This window comes from Micromys minutus, assembly GCF_963924665.1.
Source record: "Micromys minutus genome assembly, chromosome: 7".
In the NCBI taxonomy this organism is placed as follows: domain Eukaryota; kingdom Metazoa; phylum Chordata; class Mammalia; order Rodentia; family Muridae; genus Micromys; species Micromys minutus.
In genome coordinates, this window is record NC_137976.1 from 19,553,572 (window position 1) to 19,581,339 (window position 27,768).

The window sequence follows — 27,768 nt, forward strand, 5'->3', positions numbered from 1 at the left end:
GCAGGTTGCTCGGGGCCAGAAGTCCACCTTGGTGATGTCTCATTGTGATGTGCTGGTTTTCAGTTTCCCTGATTTATGTCTTGAATCGAGGCTTGTTACTGTACATATTCATGTGTGCTTATGTGTGTATGTGCATGTGTACAGTGTGTGTGTACATGTGTGCCCATGATCTGGCTATGAATTTGGCATGTGCATGCCATGGCATGTATGTAGAAGAAGAACGCCCCAGTGTAGAGCCTCATGCACCTTTTGGATCAAGACAGTGTCTCTGTTGTTATCAGACTCAGAAACCTCCAAAGAGATGCATTGTCACCCTGCCTCCCATCTCTTCTGTAAAAGTGAGACCACATGGTTGACTTCTTGGCGCATTCTTAGATTACTTTGTCTGCCCAGTTCTGTGAACACAGGATGAGAAGATCTGCTTCTTGCCTATAAAGAACTTACTCCACATTGAGGAGCAAGGTATACACAAGCAAACAAAAGGACACACAATTGTGCAGGTGAGAAGATGGAGAACCCCTCTGCGTGCCACACAGAACACACTGCCCCTGGTCTGCACATTATGGACGTGTGTGGAATTTGGACGATAGTGGGGATTGGAGGGACACATGGGAAGAAAGTTACCGAGCACATGTCCCCTCTCTCATACCACACTGCTTCTCCCCTACACACTGATTTATGTCCCTATAGGTACTGATAGGAATTTAAACATAAAACATGATCTATGTCTAGAAATGCTCTAGTGGAAGGCACAGAGAAAACAGAAACTCGAAGCCAAATGTAAATATTAAGAACCACCGCTGCTGGGATTTAGGTGATTTCAGAATTGGACGCACTAAGCAGAGAAGTAAGGACCATGGTCGGTCTTCCGCTGTGCACACACTGCCCTGAGGTTAGCCAACAAGGATTGAGTTCCATATGGCTGAGGTACTTGGTTCTTTAGCAATGGCACACTTGATTCTATTCAATGATAAAAATAGTAAAAAGTTCTGTCTTTTTCTTTTTTATTGTCTACATCATTGCTAAGTAAAAAGTGATTTCCGCATAGTCTAAGCCCAGTATGTGAAGTCACAAAAGCCAGACATGTCACTCCTGTTTCTCTGGCAGCTCACCAGGGTGCTCTTCTTGATCTCCCTTCCTATCCCCCCCCCCACCCTGTCTAAATCTACTTCCTATTGGCAGGTGCCCTGGGGAGGACTATCAGCAAGCCACCCCTGTGGCGGACACTTAAATTTGAATAACAGTAAAGCTGCCTCAGATTAGCAGTTCCTGGCTGCAACTAGAGATCACTTCAAACACTGGGTCATATGCACAGATGGGCCTGAAAGAGGTCAGAGAAAAGCACGCATGGCAGTTTCTTAAATAAATAGGAAACCATTTAAAGTAGCCAAGTAACGGTCTGACAGTATCTTCCACTTACCAGTGGAAAGACTGGTGTGCGTGCTAATATTTAAAGTTACTTTCCAAAGAGCAGTATGCACGTTGTATCCTTGTGCTGTGGTTAACGTCTGAGTTTAGCTGTATTAAATTCTCCTGTTGCTGTGTTGTCACTGTGTGCCCGTCTGTCCACAGACTGTGTCTGCCGTGGTATCTGTCTTCCATAATGGAACATTCCATCTAAACCTACCTGTGTTCTGGGCCGGTGCAGAAAGAGCAATGGTGCCTGATGTTAACCGTTTCTGGGAAATTATGGTCTGTTCACAGCAAGTCAGTACTTTTGCCTAGGCAAGATGTGAAAAGGAGAAATGCATCGGTAACTGATAAAGCCTCTCACTAAGACAGCTTGGATGATGCGTTTTATAAGGAATCTTACTTCTTTTCTAGAAGAACTAACTCATCAAGGCAACTTGCATTTCTTGGCAGAAATAGATTGCTATTTTTTAAAATAATGAATGGATTATAATTTACATATTAAGTGTCCCCCTTCCTTGAGACAGTCTATTATATAGTTCTGGCTGTCCTAGAACTTGCTCTTTAGAACAGGCTGGCCTTGAACTCACTAAGAGATCCAGCTACACCTCTCTCTCCAGAGTTCTAGGACTAAAAGCGCATGCCACCATGCCCAGAGACATTAAGCTTGTATCTGAAGCTGATATGACAATTTGAAATTAATTTACAGATCTGTAAGTGCACCATCCTCCTTGCATGTTTGTAATTTTGCTACCTAATTGCACCTTTGATGATAATAATCTCATTATAAAGCACTTTTGTAGCAATTTTTGATAACTAAATTTTCTTCCCAGATATATGGCAAAGATTGTGATAGAAATATTATAAAATATTCCTATAGAACCACTACTTAACAGTTAAATCTAGGCATGGTGTGAGATACTGTGAAACAGTATTTAATTTAATCTCACTTGGATTGGATTTGTACGGGAACAGTGTATGTTTGGAGATATGCAACTTACGTTTACCTTCAAAAATTTTATGAAGAAGATGAGTTACAACAAACAAAACCACAAGCATGTGTATGTAATGCACAGGTGAAAATTCACAATTCTGAGGCAGGAAAGAGTTAGTTGTCCTTGAGCTGAGGCAATATATTTAGTAGAATCGGGATTTGTAAGGAAAAAAAGAATTTGAAGATCCTGTCTTCGGGAAGAAAGGAATATTTTTAAACTAGAGTGTATCCTGTGAGTAAAGACAGGATGTCTGTGGAGTGTGCTAGGAACCCTGGGAGCTTTGGGCACCTGCCAGCTGTTACATCAGTTTTCTTGGTAATCTTTCTTGCTGGTCTGTGACCTTGACCTTGGGCTTCTGTCTGTATGTCAAATCTATTTTAGGGATGGAGAAACTGTAGTTGAGGTCAATAGGAATTACGCATCAGTCTCAAAAGATGCCCCCATGCATACGTGTTAGAGATGGGCAGTTCCAAGAGAAGGGATGTTGTTTTTCATGGTACTCATCCTCTGACAGATTCGGAATAGACTTCACAAGTCAAAGAGTGGTCTCGTGATTCTGAAGAAGTGCTAAAGAAAACCTAAAAGCAATCCCCTGTGTTAGTTATGGATTTATACATAAAAGAAAAAGAGAGAAAGAAAAGAAATGTGCTACCAAAGTAATTTGTTAATGATTGTTTTCTGATGTTCAGTCTTCTGGGGATAGTTCTGAATTTTATTACATCAGCACGGAGATGCTGGCTTCTGTCCCCAGGATGCTCCTGTCATGTCTCTTCCATTTGTCTGGGTACTCAGAGATCCTGAACATTTTCTTGCATTTTGTTTAGTTGTATAACCACTACAAGTGAAAGTTCCAGTGTGAGTATGTTCATCTTAGCTTTTTAAATAAAAATGGGTTTAAAATGTTGGCAGTGTTAGAAAATGAAGTTCATGAAAAGAAATGATACATAGGGGATTGAGTGGACTTCAAAACCATTTCCATCCTCCAGAATTCACTAAGAAACCTCTAAGACTTGTGCCATTGGTACACTCCTATGCCAGCCTATCCTTCTGGCTGTGTGCTATTTTGTCAACTACAGTTTAACAAGATGCTTGGAATCATGGAGTTAAGTCCAGCCCATAAAGAACACCTGAGTTGGTCAAACAGCTCTGTCTCCTGGTGAAGCTTTAAAAATGCGGGTACTTAAGCGACGGATTTGAACCTGTGCAAGCCCCCTACAGGCAAGTTAAAAGTGTGTATCTGGAAGTTAGGAGCAAGTACAGCCTTGATGACCCCCCTCCTCCATGTTCAGTACAGAGGAGTTTGGGTGTCAGTGGATGGATGCCTCCTGCAATCCCTACCTCTGTGGGGAAGGAGGGAGCTTTTAAGTTTTAATTGCCCAGAGTGAGTATCTCATTTGAGCAAACTGATTTAAATAAGTTCTTTTGCATGTGGTGTGTGTGTGTGTGTGTGTGTGTGTGTGTGTGTGTGTATGTGTGTGTGTGTGTGTGTATGTGTGTGTGTGTGTATGTGTGTGTGTGTGTATGTGTGTGTGTGTGTATGTGTGTGTGTGTGTGTGTGTGTATGTGTGTGTGTATGTGTGTGTGTGTGTGTGTGTATGTGTGTGTGTGTGTGTGTGTGTACTTATTAATCCTCCAGCTCCACATCAATCTTCAGATGGAAGTAACACTGCAAAGTTATCTTGGTATCCTGGCTTCTAGGAAAAGACACACATTTAGCTAAGAGGTTAAGTATTTACTCAGAACTGCCCTTCAGGCTCCTCCCTTCCAGTTGTCATCCCTGCTGTGTGGTAGCTTCTAAGGCTTGTGTGTTCTACTCTTTCTTCAGTGTTCGGGCCCAGCAGCATCCGCATGTGTGATTTACAGTAGGGCGCTCCTTCCTGGAAAAGGCGAGGGTCCTTTCTCACTAACACTTGGTTAGAGAAGCGCGTTCATCCCTCTGGATAAAGTGGTCAAGGAGCAAGACTGGGATGTTCGTATGTCTTCTATTAATACTTGATGAAATACTCTAATGTCCTATTTAAAAACTCTGTGTGAAGAAAGCCCCTGAAGGGACCCAAAGTAGATAGAGTTGTCAAAGGAACTACTACTGAGGGGAACAGCAAGAAGTCCTTGAGCCCTTCTATATTTTTATGAGCTGGAGCCAAAGACCAAAACGTTCATTAAAGATTCAGTGCAGAAATTTCTTGAGATTTTAATACTCAGGTAATTATGACCTGCCTGTGAGAAAATTGGTAAATTTTCAGGGGGACAATTGGAAGTCATTGCTTAAGCTTATTTGAAGTAGCGTGCTATATGACATTATAAATACTGAATCTAGAAGCACCTGGATACTAGTCTTTATTGTGTGTCTTCAACCAAAAGTAATGGAGATTAGAAAGCTTTGCTTTGGAAATAGTCTGGCTATATTATAGTTATTCATAACCTGCTCACATGTGAACTTCTTGCGTTCATCCCCTTTTGAAAATACACTCTTTTAATTCAAACATTTCCAAGTATTTCACTAACGTTTTCTATGTTTAATTATCTGTCTTAACAGTAATATCAAGACTCCATAAATTTTCTCATATTTTAGTTTTTTAGAATTCTCTCAGAAATGCTGTTTTTTCCCTACTGCATAGTAAAAAAATAAACAGTAAATTTTATTTCATAAAAAAGATATAGAAGATATTTTTATGCTTATAAGTACTTTTAAGTTAATAAAAGCAGGGTTTGCTTTATAATTTTAATGTTGTTGAATAACAGATATTTCATTAAATGAGCAGAATTACATTAATTCTCTATGAAATGAATTAGTCCCCAGAGCACTCTCATGGTTCTTTAGACCCTGTTTTGATCTTTAAGGCTTATTTAAAAGGATATTTATTAACTGACAAAAAGGATTACTTTACATGAAAATATCTTTAAAGTTACAGTGATCTTCATGTTTGTGTGTATAGAGTGCTGTAGACCAAACCCAAGGCCTGTGGATTATGTGTTGTACATAGGAAGCAAGCACTTAACACTGAATTGTATTCCACCCAGGAGTGTGTTTCTAGAATATAATTATATATATATATATATATATATATATATATATATATATATTATTATATGTTTTTTCCATTATGTCTATAGTATATTCTATGCGTTTTTCAATAAGTGCACTTTCAGTATTTTTCCATTTTGTTGTTGGAGTTTTTAGTGCTATGTTGAAATGCCAGAGCAAAGCAAAGAACAGAAAGTTTTAGGCTCACGTGTTCACAGGTGGCTCCGTCTGTCGGGTGGAGAGCTGCTCACATCCTGGTGGACTTGAGGCAGAGACTATCCTGCATTGTCTCTTCGTCAGTTTCCTCCCATGGGCTCCTAGGCTATGGGACGGTGCTGCCTGCACCCAGGGTGGGTCTCCGCAGTTAATCCAGGTCCGCCCAGGGATGGGCCTTACTGAACTAGGTGTTTCTCAATCTCAGCAAGATGACAAGAATATGGATCATCTCAAGTCACTGTGCTTAAGACAAAAGGAAAGTAATGGAGTCCCTGAGCAGACGGGGCAGTCATAAAGTGTCTTCGCCCTCAGAGCCGTCTGCAGAGCTGTTGTGTAACCCATCACGCTGTACACCCAAAATCTGCAAGATCCTACTTGTAGACTCATATTTATATTTTATTTCATTTTCGGTCCAGAATGTGTTACTCTGAAACCTTTACAGCCAATTATGCCAAATCGAGGGCAGGAACCTTTCTTGTCTTAATAATTGGTAAATATTCTTCATTTTTAGATCAGCTGCAACTGTGCTAACCAGTTGCATAAATAGTTTCATTTTCATATCGTCTCTTTCCTTCTGATTTCTTTTGTCATGAACCTGCCTTCAGCCTTTTCCCACTTCAACGAAGAGTCTCGCATGAACTTTGGCTGCTCAGAGTCTTGGTGGACAGAGGGGGTTCTGGCTTCCCAACAGTAAAAATTCAGAATGCTGAAGTCCTTCCAGTTCCGTGAATGAAAACCCTGTATTTCTTGTTATCTTTAGGGCGACCTCTTTACTCATTTTGTTCTTGAATTTGAGAAAAATCTACCTGCCTATCAAGCTTTCTGAACTTGGTAATCAACTGTGGCTTACACAAGTGTTTCATATAAGATAGACACATTAACTATTTTTATTTTTATATTTTCAGATACTGACATGTGCGCTTGGTGAACAACAAAAGATGAAGAAAGAGAAACAGGATATTCCCTAAGACCTGGCTGTCACCGCTGCCACTGTGTCCAGGAAGTTGTGAGACTGGTCCTTGCCTGCCCTGTAATCTGTGCTGTAGTCTGCATTAGAGTTTGCCTGCCTCTCGGGTGTCACTGCCAGAAGAGACCATGGTCAGGATGTAACAGTGCATCTCTCTGACTGATCTTGGAGGTGACTGACCGACACTCACTTACTGAAGTCGACTCTTACAGACAAGAAAAGCATCTTTAAAGTGAACAGAAGCTGAGCCCCTGTGAGCATTTGTATTGAACATGACTCATGGAGAAGAGCTTGGCTCTGACGTGCATCAGGATTCTATTGTTTTAACTTACCTAGAAGGATTACTAATGCATCAGGCAGCAGGGGGACCAGGTACTGCCGTTGACACAAAGTCTGCTGGCCACAAGGAAGAAGACCAGAACTTTAACCTCTCTGGCAGCACGTTTCCCACCTGTCAAAGCAATGGTCCCACCCTCAGTACGCAGACGTACCAAGGATCTGGCATGCTGCACCTCAAAAAAGCCAGACTGCTTCAGTCTTCTGAGGACTGGAACGCGGCAAAGCGGAAGAGGCTGTCTGATTCCATCGTGAATTTAAATGTAAAGAAGGAAGCTTTGCTGGCTGGCGTGGTTGACAATGGGCCTAAAGGCAAACAGGATAGCACGTTACTGGCCTCTTTACTTCAGTCATTCAGCACTAGGCTGCAGACTGTTGCTCTGTCACAGCAGATTAGACAGAGCCTCAAGGAGCAAGGATATGCCCTCAGTCAGGACGCTTTAAAAGTGGAGAAGGATTTAAGGTGCTACGGCGTGGCCTCGAGTCACTTAAAAACTCTGTTGAAGAAAAGTAAAACTAAGGATCAAAAGTCGGGTACCACCCTCCCTGACGTGACTCCCAACCTTATCAGAGATAGCTTTGTTGAGTCACCTCATCATGTCGGACAAAGTGGGACAAAGGTCATGAGTGAGCCCTTGTCGTGTGCCGCCAGATTACAGGCTGTTGCCAGCATGGTGGAGAAAAGGGCGAGCCCCGCCGCCTCCCCCAAGCCCAGCGTCGCCTGCAGCCAGTTAGCGCTGCTCCTTTCAAGCGAAGCCCACCTGCAGCAGTACTCCCGGGAGCACGCGCTGAAAACGCAGAATGCACATCAGGCAGCCAGCGAACGACTTGCAGCCATGGCCAGATTGCAAGAGAACGGTCAGAAAGACATGGGCGCTTTCCAGCTCTCCAAAGGGGTGCCTGGCCATCTCGATGGGCAGGCCAGAACACTGCCGTCAAGCAAACTGGTGGCTAGCAAGAATAACGCTGCAAGCTTCCAGAATCCAATGGGCGCCGTTCCTTCCTCCCCCAAAAACACGAGCTACAAGAACTCGCTGGAAAGGAACAACGGGAAGCAGGCTGCTAACAACAGTCTGCTTTTACACCTGCTCAAAAGCCAGACCATCCCCGCGCCCATGAACGGGCACAGCCAGAATGAGAGAGGAAGCAGTTTTGAGAGTAGCACACCCACCACGATTGATGAGTTCTCTGATAACAATCCTAGCTTCACAGATGACAGCAGCGGAGATGAGAGCTCATACTCTAACTGCCTTCCCATAGACCTGTCTTGCAAACACCGGATCGAGAAACCGGAAGCCGAGCGGCCCGTTTCTCTCGAGAACCTAACCCAGTCCTTGTTAAACACGTGGGATCCCAAAGTCCCCGGCGTTGACATCAAAGAAGATCAAGATACCTCAACAAACTCCAAGCTGAATTCGCACCAGAAAGTCACTCTTCTTCAACTGCTGCTTGGCCACAAGGGTGAAGAGACTGTTGAAAGGAATGCTAGCCCTCAGGAAGTCCATAGCGATGTGACGAAGTTCAGTCCTCAGAACTACACAAGGACTTCTGTCATTGAAAGCCCCGGTACCAACAGGACTACCCCAGTGAGCACTCCACCACTGCACACATCCAGCCAAGGAGAGTCTCCCATCAACCTCTCTCAACACTCTCTGGTCATCAAGTGGAATTCCCCACCATATGCCTGCAGTCCTCCCACTTCGAAACTGACAAATCCGGCGGCCAGCCACCTGATGGACCTCACCAAAGGCAAAGAATCCCCAGCCGAGAAGCCAGCCTTGAGTGAAGGGGCGCAGACTTCGGCGACGTTCAGCGCCAGCAAACTGTTACAGAACTTGGCTCAGTGCGGAATGCAGTCGTCCCTGGCAGTGGAAGAGCAGAGACCCGGCAAAGGGCTGGGGAGTGGACACGCAGACAAACCTCTCGGGCTGATCGACAGACTAAACAGCCCTCTGCTCTCAAACAAAACAAATGCAGCGGAAGAAAACAAAGCCTTCGGCGGCCAGCGTGCGACACCTGAACCGGGACTTCCTGGTTGTGAGATAGAAAATCTCCTGGAGAGACGGACTGTCCTTCAGTTGCTCCTGGGCAATCCCAACAAAGGGAAGAATGAGAAGAAAGAGAAAACTCCCGTGCGCGACGAGGCTCCTCAGGAGCCTCCGGAGAGAGCCGGCAATGAGCAGATACTCATGGTAAAAATTAAATCCGAGCCTTGTGATGACTTTCAGACCCACAACACAAACGTGCATTTAAACCACGATGCCAAGAGCACCCCTTTCTTAGGCGGGACTCCCACCATCCAGAGGAGCACGGCGGCCTTACCACTGTCGGAGGACTTTAAATCAGAGCCTGCTTCACCTCAGGATTTTTCTTTCTCCAAGAACGGTCTGTTAAGTCGACTGCTGAGACAGAATCCGGAGAGCTACCCGGCAGACGATCCGGACAAGAGTCACAGAAACAGTGAGCTGACACCCCTGGAGTCAAAGAACTTTTGCATGGTCCCTAAGAAAAGGAAGCTTTATACGGAACCACTAGAAAACCCATTTAAAAAGATGAAAACTAGTGCGGTAGACACTGCCAGTAATCACGGCGGCCCTGAGGTTCTCTATGGGTCGTTGCTTAATCAGGAAGAGCTGAAATTTAGCAGAAATGATCTCGACTATAAATACCCTGCTGGTCAGAGTTCAGCCAGCGATGGTGAACATAGGAGTTGGGCCAGAGAGAGCAAAAGCTTCAATGTTCTCAAGCAGCTGCTTCTCTCAGAGAACTGTGTGCGAGATTTGTCCCCACACAGGAGTAACTCTGTCGCCGACCATAAAAAGAAAGGACACAAAAACAGTGTGCCCAATAGCAAACCTGAATTCAACATTTCTTCTTTAAATGGCCTGGTGTATAGTTCCCCGCAGCCTGGCGGTTCTGTGGATCATAGGACATTTCCCTACCCGGGAGTGGTAAAAAACCCCCTGAGCCCTCCTTTCCCAGAGCACTTGGGCTGTGTGGGGTCCAGACCTGAACCTGGGCTTTTGAATGAATGTTCTGTGCCCATGCCCAGTGAGAAGGGACCCATTAAGTGGGTCATCACCGATATGGGGAAGAATGAGTATGAAAAAGACTCTCCGAGACTGACCAAAACCAATCCAATCCTTTATTACATGCTCCAGAAAGGAGGCAATTCTCTTACCACGCAAGAAACACAGGACAAAGACATCTGGAGGGAGCCTTCATCTGCCGAGAGTCTCCCCCAGGTTACAGTCAAAGAAGAGTTACTTCCTACTGCAGATCCGAAGGCTTCTTTCTTTAATCTAAGAAGCCCTTACAATAGCCATATGGGAAATCATGCTTCTCTCCCACACAGTACAAATGGAGAAGTTTACGGACTTCTGGGAAGCGTGCTCACAATAAAAAAAGAGTCAGAATAAATGTGTACCTGCCGCACCATTTTGGATCTTTTTTAAAATTAGTCGGTATGAACTTGAGATCTGTATAAATAAGAGCATGATTTGAGCAAAGCATGTATAATTGAACGTCCTTCCTTTTGAAAGTATTGGTCACTGGTGATGTTTAAATATGCATACTAATTTTTGCTAAACATTAGATGCCATGAGGAAACTAGAGGTTGGTTGTTTAATATTTCCGTATGCATCAGACAACAACTGTCTCTCGCCTATGAATGAACCTGTTTTATAATCATAAATAGGAGGCAAACATTAAAATGCACAACTTCACCAGTAGCGGATTAATGCAACCTGCTGTCTTTTATTAGGGTCTTTCATTTCCCATCTCAGAAGCCAGCCTACATAACATGTTTGTAATGTCCAAATTGTTAGCTATTTGGAAGAAAACCAAATTGGGAAAAACCCAGAAGCCTTGTGCTGATTCACACCTCATCTGTCTGAAAGTAAGAAAAAGCAATGCTTACATTTTTCACTTTTGCTAAACAAAATTCTTTTTAACTCTTGGAAGGGGTTTTACAGTTCCCCATGAGTCTGCCCCGCCCAGACCTTTTCAATATCTATTTCTTTAAACCTTGTACTGTTTAGTAACAATTGATTACAATAGAGGGCAGTTTAATAGCTCCTTAAAAATAAAAGGCAGATTCCCATTTTTTTAATATTTTGACTACTTTACTAAATTAATACTCCTCCTTTTTCAAAAAGAGAAGGTAATGTTCACCTTCAGGCTGTTTCCTGAATAATTGACTACTTAGAAATAGTTTTTAACAAAAGCAGAAATGGGTTTTCTTTGGATGGTTTTCACCGTCCCTTTTGAAAGTTAATCCTCACCACTCCTGTGGGACCTGTAACCCTTACAACCAGGATTTCTTAATTCTGGACACAGAAACTGCATTCGTGCTATCTGACTCTATGGAGCTGTTGTTTAAAATGCAAATTCATAGGCAGCATCTCAGGTCTACAGAACAGGGTCTCTGAGTGGACCCAGGAGTCTTCCTTCCGCCTGTGTCCTGACGTGTTCTGTATATGTTTCTTCTGCACACTGATGTTTAAAAACCTTGGCTTATGACTTTTCCAGAACATGGGACTTTAAAGTAACTATTTGATGCCTATATTTCCCCCAATCCAGTCACATATCCACTCGAAATTTGCAATGTTGTAGTTCCTATATTGCTGTTATATCTTTGGAAATCAGATTCAGTACTTTTTATGACAAAAAAACTAAATAAATAATTGGGTAGAGGGGGCAACTTTCCTATCTGGGTCAACATCTCAGGAAAATCTGTGATTGTTTATTTGCTCTAATTAGTAAGATTAACTTAATTAGCCTTAGGGGTGGAATAACAGGGCCACTTAGCAAACTCAGGGGATCCCAGGGTGGTTGGGAAACCTCTCTTGAATACATCCTTTCCTTCTATTCAAACTGTCCTCTGCACACAGAGAGCTAACAGATTCAACCCAAGAAAGTTATCCAACTCAGATTACCTGAAACCAAATCAAAGGGCACTTACTTATCCACGACAGGACCTACACAGTCACTGCATGGGTCGAGTCATTTATAACAGGTATTAAAAGTAGACACTTGTCTTGAAAGAACTTAATATATAATTGAGCCATGTGGAATTTCAATCTCGAAACAAGTTGGTTTTTTGAGTTCAGTTTTTATACCCACAGTGTGTCCTCCAGATTTTTTGTTTTGTTTTTTTTTTTTTTTTTTTTTTTTCTTCGATTTTGAGCCAGGTTAACAACTGACTTAACAAAAATTACTGAGTACTCAGCAGTTAGGTAGGCAGAAGTTTATTTGAAGTTGTTGTGTGTACTTGAAGTTGTTTCTAAGATTTTTTATATTACAAATGGACATTATTTCGTAATTATCTAAAATTCTAAATGGTTATTTTTCTCTCAAGATGATTTGTAAATAGTTAATGGATATGTTATATGGTAATCAGAGTGTATATTATGCTACGTCAGAGGAAGGAGAAGGCGTACGCTTATTCTGCTATGAAAAATTCCACTGGCCAGTGAAGACACTTTACTCCATGTTCATACTGTGACAATCTCATTGTCTACACTATATAAATAAGCTTTACACTAAGTCATTTTTCTTGGTCATGGTGACAGGGCTGGAGCCTTAGAAATACATTGTAGGTTGCTGGAGTCCATCCTCAGTCAGAAGCAGTAGTTTCCTTACAATGGAACAGCACTTAGGTCAGGGAAATGTCCAGAGCCAGCATCGCTTCGCTTTCTTTTGTCTTGTTTTTGTTGGAATGAGACTATGTAATACAAAAATAAATATGACTATAAAGAATGCTGTTCTGACTTACTAGAGAATATTCCCCATGTTTCGTTTAGAGAAATCTTAAAGAAGAGAAATGGCATATGTCCACAAATTCACCTTATTTGCATATGTAGATTCAAATATGCACATACACATTTTCAAGGACTATTTTTGACATCTGGGCAGTTTCTTCCTAATACCGTCCTTTGTGAATGGGCACTACAGCCCTCATTGACATCACTGAGGTGGCATTACCTGTTTATTCTCTGCTACATCTTACAGGAGAATAAACTGGTGAGATTATATATTTTCTATATATATATATAAATGTGTGTATATATATATATATATATTGACTTGTTACATGAAGATGTTAAAATTGGTTTTTAAAGGTGATGTAAATAATGATTTCCTTAATGAAAAAAATACATATTTTGTATTGTTCTAATGCAACAGAAAAACCTTTTAATTTCTTTGGTTCCTGTATATTCCATGTATTAAGTGTAAATATAATCAGACAGGTTTAAAAATGTGCATGTATGTATACAGTTGCAAGTCTGGACAAATGTATAAAATAAACCTTTTATTTAAGTTTGATTACAAGCTGCATGACACGTGCATGGGAAACCCTGTGCATCTGTGCATTTGACAGAAAATGTCTCAAGTCAGATCAGATGGTCATCCAAAACGACAGTATTCCATTTCTGGACATGACCCTCTGTGGCTTAGGATTTGTGAGAAAATGTGCTTTGAATCCAAGGGTCTTAATTTTTTTTTTTCTTTTTAATCAACCACTTTCAACATAAAGAACTCACATAGCAACTTCACAAATCGTAAAATGCCATTGGAAACATAACCAGGAATAGTTCAGTGTTCCTAAATACTAGAGTGCAGGCACATTACCATTCATGGTAAGAGTCTTGGGGTTTACAGCCAGTTTTGATGCAATCTGCTTAGTGATATAATTTGCCATTTTTATTATTAAATTTGATTTCTTTATGTGATGTCACGGACTGTATATATATGTCATACTGCAGTGTGAATTTTTTGGTTTTTTTTTTTTAATCTTTTAGTGTTTACTTCCTGCAGTGAATTTGAATAAATGAGGAAAAAAATGCACTGTCTCTAACTTGAAATGACTTATTTTTGTGGGCTTTCTCTGATTTTTACGTTTCCCATTATTCCTGTTTAAGTCCAAGGTCACAAAGAGAAAAAGAAAAAAGCAATAGATCATGTATTTTATCTGTTTCAGAAAAAAAGATGAAGGTAAAATAAGCAACTGACCAGCAAGTTAGTATATTTGGAAACATGTAATTAAAGCGTAGCTCAGAGTGACAGCTGGCCTGTGGTCTGTCTTCCATTTCTCAGTATGTAACTGAATGACCACTACATGTTTTGTTTTGTTTTTTTTTTTTTTTTAAACTGGAGTTTGTACGGTGTTCCAAATAAAGTTAATTAGATACATATACTTTGTCCTAAGATTTTTATCGGAAGCTTTTCTTTCATTTTTAATGGGGCTCTTTGTTTTAAATCCAAGAGACAAAAGAATGTGTCACTTTCCGAACAAAGCTGCATGTATACAGGAGGATAGTTGAATGTGGTGACCTGAGTACACATGTGATCAGCAATAGAGACCATTTTACTTCTGAGTTAGCAATAGCCAAGACTGAGCCCAAGGCCTCTGTCTGCACAAGAACTGTATTCACAACTCTGTTTTCACTGTTTGGAGACAAGGCCTCTCTGTGTTGCCTAGGTTATCCTTGAGCTCAGTTTGTTGTCCACACAAGCTTTGAACTTAGACTCATCTTTCATTAGCCTCCCAAGGAGCTAAAAGAGTATAGATCTGAGCCATCACACCCAGCTAAGACAAGCTTCTGTAGGGGGGGAAAAGGGGGAAGAAAATTAACATTTGTCTTTCTTGCATTCTGATGTAGTGACGGTTTATATTTTTTCATGAGCTGAAGGCATTTTTCCTGACCACAAATTCTATTTCCTGGCACGAAAATATTCTTACAGTCTCAGCAGGTATTCTCAACAGGTTCATAGATGTTTAGGCCGAGGCCCAGCTCAGCAGCAAGCCCTCTCAAACACTCACGAAGCCCCAGCCCAGAACCTAGAGACACACCTTGCTATTGTACAGTATCTGCATAGCAGCAGCTTTTGTCTGGCTGGTTCTATAGATGGTAACTTCAAAATGAGAAGTGGAAAAAGAACATGTTTTTATTTACATAGTGAGAAAGCCTAAGTACACTGCCTGCGATAAGTTTTTTAAAGTACCACCAATATATACGTGTGTGTGTGTGTGTGTGTGTGTGTGTGTGTGTGTGTGTGTTGCAGTAAATATTAAAAAATAAAAATGCTTGTCTCTTTTCCGGCCCTGATACGGAGCTGGATATACCTCTGGCACCTGGTCTGAGCTGCCACCATGCAACCTGTCCGTGCAACTCCCTTCCCTTGGCAGTTTACTACTGCCTGGTCTCTGCCTCTGTCCTGGGGTGTTTCTGTACCCCCAAATCCCACAAACACAACTCTACAGCCCAATAGCTTTTTGTACAGGTTTATATATCCAACTTTCAATCCACATACCCTCTACACAACAAGATTGCATCAAATAGACAAAGATACAAACTGCCTTTTTATATGAGATACTAGACTTGTAAAATCCTTAATGTTCATAGCTTTTTAACACCAACCAATCCCACCTGGGTCCAGCTGGTCCTTGGGAAGCTCCGTGTTGCCATGATCTTCTCTATCCATTGTCTGACCTCCTCTGACCTCTCTACTTCCCTCGCCACGCGCAGTCACTGGCTTCCCTTTATTTTACTAATTAAAATGGGAAGGTTCACTTAGAATCACGTGACTAGGTAGCCCTTCTTGGGGAAGTAGAATTAACATTAAAATACTAACAGCTTCAGGACAATATACATACATACATACATATATATATATATACATATGTATGTATGTATGTGTATATTATATCATAGTGTCTTTAATATGAAAAGTCTTCAAAGCCAAATAGAGTTAGAATTGCCCCTGCTATGTGCTATGCAAGGTTCTATTTCATGCTTAATTGGCCTGGAGCTATCAACAACAAACTGAAATTTTGTTCCCTGCCTCTGGGATCACTAAACTGACCTGATGGGCCAGAGCAAATAGATTTTTCAATGTTCAATTGGTAAATATGCTGCGCCCTTCTGGATGCTATGGTGACTCTTAAGGGTTGGCATTCTGTTGGCAGCAGGTGCCGTTGAGTTAATACTCCAATTCCGTATGTCTTTAATGCAATGCTATTTATGCTTTCAAGATGCTGCCTTCTGGAGTAGGTTAAAGACCTCCAGAAATTATAGGGTTTTTATATTTTTATTGGATATTTTATATTTTTACATTTAAAATGTTATCCTCTTCCCTCCTCCCATGCTCCCACTCCCTCCCCCTGCTTCTATGAAGATGCTACCACTCCCACCCACCCACTCCCATCTCATCATCCTGGCCTTCCCCTACACTGGGGAAATGAGCCTTCACAGGACCAAAGGCTTCTATTGATGCCAAACAATGCCATTCTCTGCTACATGTGTGGCTGGAGCCATGGGTTCCCCCATGTGTACACAGTGGTTGGTGGTTTAGTCCCTGGGAGCTCTGGGGTTGGTTGGTTGATACTGTTGTTCTTCCTATGGGGTTGCAAACCCCTTCAGCTCCTTCAGTCCTTTCCCTAACTCATCCATTGGGGTCCCCATGTTCAGTCAGCTGTTTAGTTTCAAGCATCCTCATCTGTATCAGTAAGGGTCTGTTAGAGCCTCTCAGGAGACATCCATACCAGGCTCTTGTCAGCAAGCACTTCTTGGCATCAGCAGTAGGAAACAGTCTTAAAACCCTGTAAGTTCTGCGACACTTGACCCACCCCTATGAGCATGTGCAAGTAAATATATTGGAGTTTTTGAGCCTTTTACAGCCTTTGTAATGTCACAGACAAAGAGGAGCTGCCATCTGCCTCTTGGTTTTTTTAGAACACAATAGAAATGTTCCTCCAACTTTGAGAAAACTGCAGTCTTTTTCTACTGATCTCTTCTCATTTTTATTTCTCACTTTTGACCACTGTATAGGAGGTAATGTTCTCCAGGTGTGGTTCTTGTGTTTGAAAAGCTTTGTGATCAGTGCTCTAGAGACGAGGACCAGCACAGGTTTATTGTCTGAGGCTGTTTAATTCAAAGACAACAATGGGGATGCTTTTCATGTAATCAGAAAAGTACACTTTTACTCAGAGCCTGAAGCCTTTCCTCTCTTGGCCACTGTGTGAGTCTTTGGCTGTAACCCCTTGAGGTCTGGGACACCACATCGGCTGTGTTAGCCAACCTTGTGGTATCTTGAAGTGTGCTTTACCTCTAGCCTGATTTTGTGCATCAATTTACGTTCATCCTTCATGGTCATGCGGACATCTTTGAGTGCAGTTGTCTGGGAAGAAAGCAAGAGCCATCTTTACTCTGTCCTTCATAATTCCATAGGCTCCTTCTGGGCTGTCTCACTTTATGGTAACTGGACACAGGCTGGGGTCATCTGAAAAGAGGGAATCCCAATAAGGAAAATGCTTCTATAGGATCAGGAAGTAGGCAAACTTAGAAAGCATTAATTAGTGATTGATGTGAGAGAGTCCAGTCCATTGAGCGTGGAGACATCTCTGGGCTGGTGGTCCTGGGCTCTACAAGAAAGGCTAAGAAAGCCATGGGAAGGAAGCTAGTAAGCAGCTCTCTTCCATGGCCTCTACATCAACTCCTGCCTCCAGGCAGGACAAGGTTTTAGTGTAGTACAGTACTCTTGGAGTGCATGCTACCCTTCATTTTGAGCAACTTGTTATCATGATTACAAGCATGAGCCACCATCTTCTACCCATTATTGTTTTTCTAAAGATGTGAGGTTAGAATATTAAAAGCAAATATCTTTCATTTCCCCCTCTCCCAACAATGCACAGAGACTTATATATCTTAGAGTCTAAAAATAGGGTCTCTTGTACATTGCTCTGGTCATCTGGAGTAACGTAGGGTGTAACAGGCCCAAGCACACTTTCACCTCCCCAATCAGGTGTGCTAATAACCTCACTCTGCCTAGTTTAATAACAATAAAAATTTCCACAGCCATCTTTCCAACATGATGAGCATGAGTTAGGGGTTTTGAGACCCCTGTGTCATTTCCACTCATGAGATGCCATCAACATCATTGCCAGCTCCTCTGCCACAGACCATGACCCTCTAAAGGGGACGTTTTCTTTTCACTTTGGAGATGTGTGCTTAGGGAGAAGAAAAAAAAAAAAAAACAGAGCTGCTCCAGGGAGAAAGTCCTGGCCTGCTTTCATTAATGTCTATAATGTGACTTCAATAGTCTCCAGAAATTAAAGATCACCATCTTAGAAACCCGGCAACCAGAGGTAGAAACAGCAAGTTCTGTCCCTATCTCCCATCCTAACCAGGGAGAGCTGTTGACATGTGACCTATTTAGTTTTATAGCTAAATGTCTTTCAGTCCTCTTCAGGGTGCTAAGATCACCTGTGTTCCACGTTCTCTTCCATTAAGACTTTTTCTTGTATCTACTTTCAACAATACGAATCATTCTGCTCTTCAAACAGCTCAGACTAAATATCAGTTCCTTCTAAATATCCAGCCATGCCTAAGTTTGGCTATTTCCTCTAATTTATCTACCTTGTCAACATGTCACTCCGTGACTTTGGCTTATGGTCACTATCGTTCATCTGAGATTTCCTTAATTTGTTGCTTCCCGAACCCATCTCTGAGCTTTATCTTGTCATCTCAAGTTTTCAGCATCTGCTTGGTCTTCCTCCTCTCATCTCTTAAAGACATTCTAGTCCAAAAGTATAAGAACTCACTGTGCCGTTCAAACAAAGCACAACTGAAGCCTAGTGTGAATTCGACTGGATTATTCAATTTACCCAAGGTATTAGAAGGCCATCCCTGCCTGCAGTATGACTCGGTGTCTCTGAGCCTTCCTCCCTTTGTGCCATCCGTACCTTCGGGCCTTTAACATTCTTTGCCAAAGGATCTGATAAATGTGTTGCTGAGCCCTCTACAAATGCATAGCACTTTTTGGTAAACTTCTGTTATTGCACTCCTTAGAATAAACAATATACTTCTGATTCCTTTTAACATGTAAAAGGCACTCCAACCAAAGTTCTTCATGATAAAGATTCTCGACCTCACAGAAGCTACAGTTAATATTAGCCTACTTCAGATCCCCCAAGGAACTATAAATTCCTGTGGGTACAGAAACGCCAACTGGTACCAAATGCTAACTAGCTCACCCGTCAGCCACTGGAGTGTTTTAAATGGAGCAACTTCCTTATTATGACCAAACCGCTCGGATTTTGGTGGAGCTGCATGTCCAATAAGTGTACATAGGATGGGGCGAAGCTTATCTTCTGTGATGCTACACTGCTAGACAGGATTTCCCTTTATTCTGATTCCACAGAATTAGCATAAGTATGTTTAACGAGTGTGTTCTGTTTGCCTAGGATTGGCATGAGAATTCATTTCCTATCCCCAGAGAAGAAATAAGATCTTTGAAATTTCGTTGCACTCGGAATCTTTGTGACTGGTCCTGAAAATGTAAATGGAGAGTATATTCAGGATGAGTAGGTGTTTTCAGTGAGGATGGACTAGTTCACTTTCTCTAGCAGAGCAGAGTTGATAAACATCATTCCTGACTTCTGCTCATCATAAGGTTGGAGGCTGTAAGGAAGAGTGAACGGAGGTCTGGAGTCAGGGCTTGTTAACATAAAAGGGATATTCTAGAGGTAGTCCTTAATTGAAGGACCATGAGGACAGATGGCTACAGTAAGAATGAGGACAGCAGTTACAAGTCCAGCATCCCTACCTTTGCTCAAGTGAGGTCCTTTTCTTATCTTCCAGATTTGACTTCCTGGACTGAAAAGGAAAAAAATGGAAAAAAAAAAGAGTTTTTGCTTTCTTGCTTGAGAAAAGCAGGATGTCTTTTAATCTTAAACTATTTAAAGGATAATCCTTCTTCCTACACCAAAGATAAGAAGTCTGTTGGGAATCCATACATTTAAATCAGATTTATTTCTAGTGTCATTTTGCCCCGGGGGTAAGAATGTAGGCTCACGGAAATCATGGACTTCATGGTGATAAAGGGCCCTATGGGTATAATTTGGATCTGAAATATACCCCCAAATCCCACATGGTAAGTAACTGGCCCCAGGAGGCACTATTGAGAAGGGGTGGAGCCTGAGCAGATGCTATGCTACCTAGCAGGAGTTCTTCATGTCATCTCTTCATCTCTTGGTGGCCACAAGGAGGATGGTTTGCTCTGCCATGTGCTTCCCCATCAGCTTGTGCCAGCTTTTTATTTAAAGTTACTTTAAAAGTGAGCAAGAAGCAGCCAAGATTTACCACACACCTCACCCAAGTTTCCCTTCTGTTAGTAACATTTTGATTGAGGTAGTGAGTTTGCTATTATTAATGAATCAATATTACTATGTTGATACCTAAGGCCCATAGTTGACATTAGTTTCAATTTTCGTGCTTAGTCATTACCTATTAGTTGATAAATTATGGTGTGCAGCAGTATTGTATCATCCTGTAGAACAGGATTAGCCTCTGAAGAATCCCCTTGCTTATGGCTCCCTCCTTCCCTGACTACACATCTACGACAATACTCCAACACAGAAGTCATTCCTTTTCTAGAGTGTCCTGTCGTCACAACCTAACTGTACGTAGGCTTTCAGAGTTTTCTCTTCCACTTAGTGATAAGCACTGAAGATTTTTCTACATATTGTGGTTTGACGGTTCACTTACTTTTATTGCTGAATAACAACCCATTTCTGAATCTTAACAAAGTTTGCCTGCATGTTGACCTATTGGAAGACGTGTTGGCTGTTTTCAAGTTTGGATAATTAATTATAAATAAAATTCTATAGACATTAGTGTGTAGATTTCTGTGAAAACACTGGTCTCTCCTTCGCCACATTTTTTTTTTTTTTTTGGAAAATATCTTACAGAAATCTCAGCCTTTCGGTAATGTAATTTTCCCGACTTCCCTGAAATCAACCAATGCTCAATTGCCATTCTGAATGTACCCGTTTCACTGGCTGAATCAGGTTTCAGTGTTACACAACCTTAGACAGGTGATGGCAGGAAACCACACCAGTCTAATCCATATCTGTGATACCTGTCTATCCTGAATCAGAAGAAGATGCTCTCTTCTACCTCACCCTCACTGCAGAGGTCAGCAGTATGGTACATACACTGCCTCAGATGATCAATGGGATAGTTATAGCAGATGGGAGAGAAAATGGGAAAATGGGTTCTGAGTTTTTAAAGAACTTAACACCATATTACTCCAAACAAAGTATTGTTTTGCTTTGTTCTAACAGGATAGGAAGTATAATTATATCACTTACGTGAAAGAATAATCATAAACATTCACTAACGCATTTCAGTACTTTGTATCCTAGTGCATAAGAATGATCTTTAGTCACTAAATTAAATGTAATTGTGTTTTGATGTTTGACATTCTTGTTCCAAATATGGACAATAGTGTCTGGAAGCAAACACATATCGAGTTTTGAGAACTCAAAACAATATTTGCTAATTCCAAGGAAGAGGCTTAGTTTGAAAGTCTGCTTTTTGGAGTTCCTAAAAAAGAAGATGAACATATCTACTAAGATATTGCTTATGTTTGGGCTTTCTAACACTATAGAACTCAAAGTGAATGAAAATAAATTTGTTTTATCTCAGGTCAGCATATGAATATAAGGGTATTCACTTATGATTCAATTATTGAATGAGAATGGCTCCTAGAAGCTTCCATGATTGCATGCTTACTCCTCACTTTGTGACATGTTTGGGAAGGATTAGAAGGTGTGTCCTTAGAAGATGGTGCCACTGGAGGTGTGCTTTGAGATTTCAAAACCCCATGATCGGCCCAGTGTCTACCTGATGCAGATAAGAATATTGCTCTCAGCTATACTTCTCTAGCACCAGGCCTACCTGCTTGCTGCCACAACACTGGATTAACCATCAAAGCCATAAGCAAGCACCCGAATTAAATGATTTTTTTAATAAGAGTTGTCTTGGTCATGGTGTCCCTTCACAGCAATGAAACTGGAACCAAGACAATGTCCTAAAGCAAATTTTAAATTCAAAAGACAAGCTTTACTTAGAACATTTCCATTCATTGCTCTTGAACTCATTGCCTGAATAAATTATTTTTTTTTCATAACTTGCTGGCAATGTCTGGATTACCACAAAATAACTTGTGAAAGTTTTTTTATTGTTGTTGGAACCATTCTGAGAACTAGATGTTTGTTCTTTTGTTAGCTTGACCAGAGAAACTTCTCTTCCGCCCTAACCTGCTGACCTTGGAAGCTTTCTCCCTGCTTCCTCCCTTCTTTCTTGTATGTTATCTCTGCATTGCTGGGCTCATGAACAATCCATGGCCCTGTTTGGTCCTTCCTGTGCCATTTGAGCTATGGTTCAACAGGATCCAATTTATCCTGCTGTTCCTACTTAAGACCCTCTTACACAAGAATTCTCCCTAGATCCTATCTCAAGCTTTATTTTTCTTCCATATGAGCATCTCCATAAACCTCTCCAGGGTTTTTAGTTCCATTTTCCCAACACCTACCTCTAGAGAGAAGCTGGCACAGAGCACAGGACTCACTGGTTCATGAGTGAGACAAGAAGCAAAAAGAAAACAGGAAAGATTATCCCTCCAGCGTGATACACGGTGACTGCCATTTGAACATGTCTTCAGGAGAAGCCTTGAGAAGTACAATACATTAGAACACAAGCCTTTGAATCACAAGTCTTGAATTTAAAGACTCTAAAAGTTGTAGTGAACCTGCTTGAGTTTCAGCCCCATTATCTGAAAATGAACCTGGTATCCTGAACACCATGTCATCTACATCAGCACGTTAGACAAAGTGATTTTCACCTGCTTGCTTTTCTGAGCATGCCTATAATTTCAATTATAGGAACTGTATTTGTTTGTACAAACTATCAAAATTCCAGAAATGTATGTTTAAAAAATTGAAATATTGTAAATCTACTACTGACAAATTAAATGCTGTCTCTTGTTAATTAAAATAGTATTCATATTTTCTTATCTTTTTAATAGTTATGCATGTGTTTTGCATTATGAAAATTATGCTGCGTATGGAGCTTGTGGTCTTGTATAGCAGACTCTGTTTTCCAAAATGTGGACGCACTGTATTCATCAGCACGGCGTTAGTTTTCATCCTACATTCACCTGGCCAAAGCACGTGACCTCATTGATGAATCGACTACAGCACAAGTAACATCGCCTGGCCCGTAAGGCTGTGTCCGAGCAGGTGGTGCAACAGCTTCTGTTGGCTCTCATGCTTTGGACAATAGCTCTGGGACACAGGCCACCATGTTGTGAGAAAGGCTAGGTCACAATAAAAGCCTGTGTGATGTTCTGTCCAGCATATCTGTTACAATTACAAGTGAACAAGCTTGGGGTTGATTCTTTCCTTAGGGCTACTTTAGCTAAAACCAAATGAAATGGAAAGAAGTGTCCCCCAAAAGCCATGTCCGAATGACAGATTAGTCACCAAAATAAACATTGTCAAGTCCTGCATGCCCACTTTTTTATGTTTGTCGTCATTTTCTATCAGCTTAACCTGATAGCCTTTGACGCGTGCTATGTAAATCTCTGTGGGTTATCGCATAGCTACTCTCTCACTGTGTGTGCAAGTTTCTCAGAGTGGAGAGACTAAGGGATTATCTCACTGTGCAGGTTAGGCTGACCTCTAACTTTCAAATCTTCTGCCTCAGCCTCCTGTTCCCAACTTTTGTTTATATATACAATTGATGTACATGTTTTTCCACACACTTGGTTGAGTATTACAATTCTTACTGTTTTCATAGAATCGATTTTAGAGGATAAAAGTCAATGTTGTTTGTCCCCAGATTACATTAATTGACTTCATTTGGCTCAGAATGATAAAGGTATTGAAGTATTACCCTTTCTTCAGAGTGCTTGAACCCCAGATGAAGTTGTGTTCCCTGATTCTTCCAGTCTTGGGCGACTCCTAGCATGTCTTGGCATGTGAGCCTCAAACACCTATTCCCTGGTTCCATAGTCACACTGTGAAAGTCATTCTTCCCACTGCTTCCCACTGCTTCTTCTTCAGTGAGGGAGTGTTCTCATCACGTACAATAGGATAAGTAGGACCCCCAAACTATCTGCAAATTACTAGAACCTACACATTTTACCTTAGATGATTGCACACACACACACACACACACTGGAGGGGGTAATTAAGGTTTGGATTTTCCGTAGAATAAATAGTATAACTAATTTAAACAAAGGTACCAAATGTAATCAACAGTGCTCTTATAAGAAGAAGCAGTGGAAAGAAAGTGTGCCCATGGAAACAGGGAGTTGGTGTTTGGGGCACACATGCCAAGGCATGCTAAGAGTCACCCAAGACTGGAAGAATCAAGGAACATAGTCTCCTTTAGTGACTCTGCAGGGAGTGTGGCCTGCTGTCACCTTGACTTTGGTTTACTCACAATGATTTCAGACAGCTGGTCTCTAGACCATTGCAAATATAAATTTTTATTATTTAAAGCCACTGAAAATTTCTAGGTTTTTTTTTTTTTCCAGTTTGGTCAAGGTTCCTTATTACTGCCTATTACGTGAGATAGAAACAAAATTAGGAAGAATACATTTCTGTCCCCCAAATAGCTTGCTTGGGTAGACAGGAGCTCCAGGAAACATGTCCAAAATTTGTCGGAGGTTTGTCCTTTGTGTAAACAGATGGTGGTAGAAACTGCGTACTTACTGTCCTAGGGACAGCCATAAAGCAGAGGAGATGCTCGTGCTTACACATGTATAGTCTAAGCTGGGGTGCACATTTGCATCCATACAGGTGCATGTGTCCAAACATGCACACACGTCTCTCTAAAGAGTTAGTTCAGAGTAGTGCATTTCTGTAAGGTCCTCCCTGTACCATACACTTTGATGAATTACACGGTAATTCAGAATATATAACATGAAAGTAAAGCTTGACTCTTCCCCCTTTCGAAATAAAATTGTAGTCATGGAATGAAAGCAAACAAACAAAACAAAACAAAACAAAAACAAAACCCACAAGGAATTCCAGATAACCGAGCCCAAAGGTCCTAAAGAACTAGGTTAATCTCTCTGTGGCTCCGAGCATGTCATAAAACATCAGTGTGTGCTGACTTCCCCAGTCCTTCTTTCATGAGAACTGCCCCTTTATTGTCAAGGCCTAAAAACGGCAAGACATACCAAACGAAATCTGCAGTGATTTTTGAAAAATGTGTTCTGACACATTTGGAACATACCCACAGTTCAAACTCTGCCAGCTAAGAGATGCTGATCCGAAAGGCAGCCACGGCCCATTGGGAAGCCACATCCGGGTACCTGTTACCTGCTGCTGTCAACTCTGCCTGGGGCCAGCATGGAGCCAATGTATCCAGTTGTCCCTCAGCTCTGTGTAAACACCGGACTGCTGGGAGGGAGTCTGCTACGCTGTTGATAAAAATAGGAAAGGAAAGCTGTCCCGACAACGCAGTGTGGGCAGACCCCTCCACTGGCGTCCTTCCAACTAGCAGTCTCGGCCTTTGGAGGAGACCCCATAATGAAGGAAACATCCTGGTTTGCCTCGACTTGGCAAGTATTGTGTATGTCTTCATTTGTAATCCGAAACTGTCCTCTGAAACCTCTTTCCTGAAGTTCGGGAGCACGAACAAGTTAGAGTGATCATCTCCATTCGTAGTGTGAGTATAAAACAAGAAGGAAAATTCTAAGATTGGCCCAAAGCCCTGTGTTCCATCACTGCATGGTAGATTTTAAATGTATTTATATTCCCTACTTCCTTCCTTAGGGTGAAAAATAAAACCTGCCAGATTTCATTTAGCATATATCATTTTTATACTATAATACATTCTGAAATAAATCATTAATATGATTATGAATAATAAAGCATAGAAGTTCTCTAGGAATGAAATAAGTCAAAAATGGAACAATTAATGTTTTAAGCCATGGGCTAAACAGCCATGATCCATGGTCTAGAGAAACTCAGTGGAAAAGCAATTCATACATATGTTCATTCATCCAACAAAATATTTGCTAACATTCACTTTGTAATAGCACTGTGCAGTCTTAGAAGTAGGAAAACCTCGCAGAGATGTGGCTATGCCTACATTAGAGAGGCCAAACTCATCATTAGTTACTGTTCAGATAATGTCCAATGGGAAAGCATGTAGCCCAAACATGAAGGACAGTCAGACTTTGTAGGGAAAATAATATGTCCTTAACATGTAGTAAGTAGTAGAATTAACATTCAGAAACAGAAAACTTGAAACGTGGGTCCAGATTTGTTGCGCGCCCCACTTCCTGCCGGCAGGAAAAGGCGTGCAACAACAGGATTCTTCTGCGAACAACCTTTATTGTACAACACTCTGAGCAGGGGACCCCACGTGGAAGAAAAATGCACTGCTTATATATGCCCAGGAGACTCATGTCGCTACCTGATTGGTGTGCCCTCCAGTAACTCATTAGCATGCCCAAGAGCGGGCTGTGACGTCTGTGGCACATGCGCACTATGTCTCTTGGGCTCTGTTTGCTGCGTCATCGGCGGGAAGCTGGTGCCATGTTTGGGTGCGGCACAAACGGCTCCCTACACAGATTTATAGCTCTATAGCTCAGTAGTATAGCATTTGCCTAACATGTTCAAGGTCCTGTATAGGATCCCAAACACTGAAAAATGAGGGAGCTGGGAGAAGAGGGGAGAGGGATAGTGAGAGGGAGTATGAGAAGGAGGAGAGGGGAAGAGGCAACAAATTAAAATAACTGAAATGTTATCACAGTGGCTGAGATCTCTTAATAGGTCTTATCGTTAAGTAATATTGAGGTCATTAAATGGTGGTGCTCTGGTTAGTTGCTGTGAGCAATCTATTTGTCATAAAAAGGTCTTCAAGTGTGATACAGGACATAGCTGCTAAATCCACTGAGGCAGATGTATACACCAGAGAGTCCAACTGCTGACACGGGAGATGGAGAGATGTGGATCCTGCACAGGTTCTGTGGGAGATGTATGGAAGTCTACATGATGGAGGAGTCAACAGAGAGGAAGGGAAAGGACATACCAAGGAGGCTTTCCAGCTTTCCATATTGACCAGGAGGTGAAAGGAATGAAGTCAATTGGAGATAATTAAATTGGATGTGTCCCAATTAGTTTTAAAAGATACTCAGCAAAGAATTGGATAAGTAAGTGATTTCAGGGAAGAGACTTTGGGCCAACAGTTTAGTCTTGAGATCCGTCAGCTTGCAGTCAGTCTGTTATAAAAGTCACAGATCCATAGAGATCCCTCAGGGATTCACACACCCCATGCCAGAAATATAGACAAATGTGTTTGTGTCTTTCCACAATCTCAGAACTTTGTAAATTTTAGTGACTTAGTTTCAGTAACAGCAATTTGTCATAAAAATCCATTTTACTTAGTAGCCTGGCTGAATCAAAAGCAATTATTTTATTCCAATCTTAATTACTAATATCAACTTTCAAGTTGCCCATCACACTATAAACAGACATATGTCTTCCATTCCTGTGTGTGTGTGTGTGTGAGAGATACTTGACCCAGTATGTGTGATACTTGTGCCCAGGGTTTGTGTGAGGCACTTTCAGTATTTCTATAGATGAAGTAGTCCTTTGTATTATAAACATAAACAAATTAGCAATCATTTCTATTTTCTAAATCTTTTCTCTGTTTTAAAGATGAATATACTTTCAAATGAACACCATTCTATTTTAAGAGTTTTACCCACATTTGGTAGACTATTTCACATATGAATTTTAATTTATACCAAATCTACTAAGGGCTTCTCACAGTTTACACTTCTTTGTTGTTTCAATTTCAAATGCAGATTGAAGAAGAAACTACTAGAGGTGACAAAGTGACAGGACTAACCTAGGTCTGTGCTTTTGTCTTAGTGATCTCTGGGCTGTCTCTGGGCTGTCATTGTTGGTTTTGGATCCATTGTGAAACATAGGCTGTCTACTGTTTGAT

General features: G+C 41.4%; 1 protein-coding gene across 1 annotated transcript in view; it reads left to right on the forward strand.

Annotated features, from left to right (window-relative positions):
* The window catches only part of NRIP1 (nuclear receptor interacting protein 1), an 82,714-nt gene extending 68,571 nt beyond the window's left edge, over positions 1 to 14,143 (forward strand). Inside the window, exon 4 of the mRNA XM_080919386.1 lies at positions 6,552 to 14,143. Within this exon, the coding sequence (XP_080775512.1) occupies positions 6,886 to 10,368 (3,483 nt within the window). The 5' untranslated portion in view covers positions 6,552 to 6,885 and the 3' untranslated portion in view covers positions 10,369 to 14,143. The remainder of the gene's footprint in view (positions 1 to 6,551) is intronic.
* The last annotated feature ends 13,625 nt before the right edge of the window (positions 14,144 to 27,768 follow it).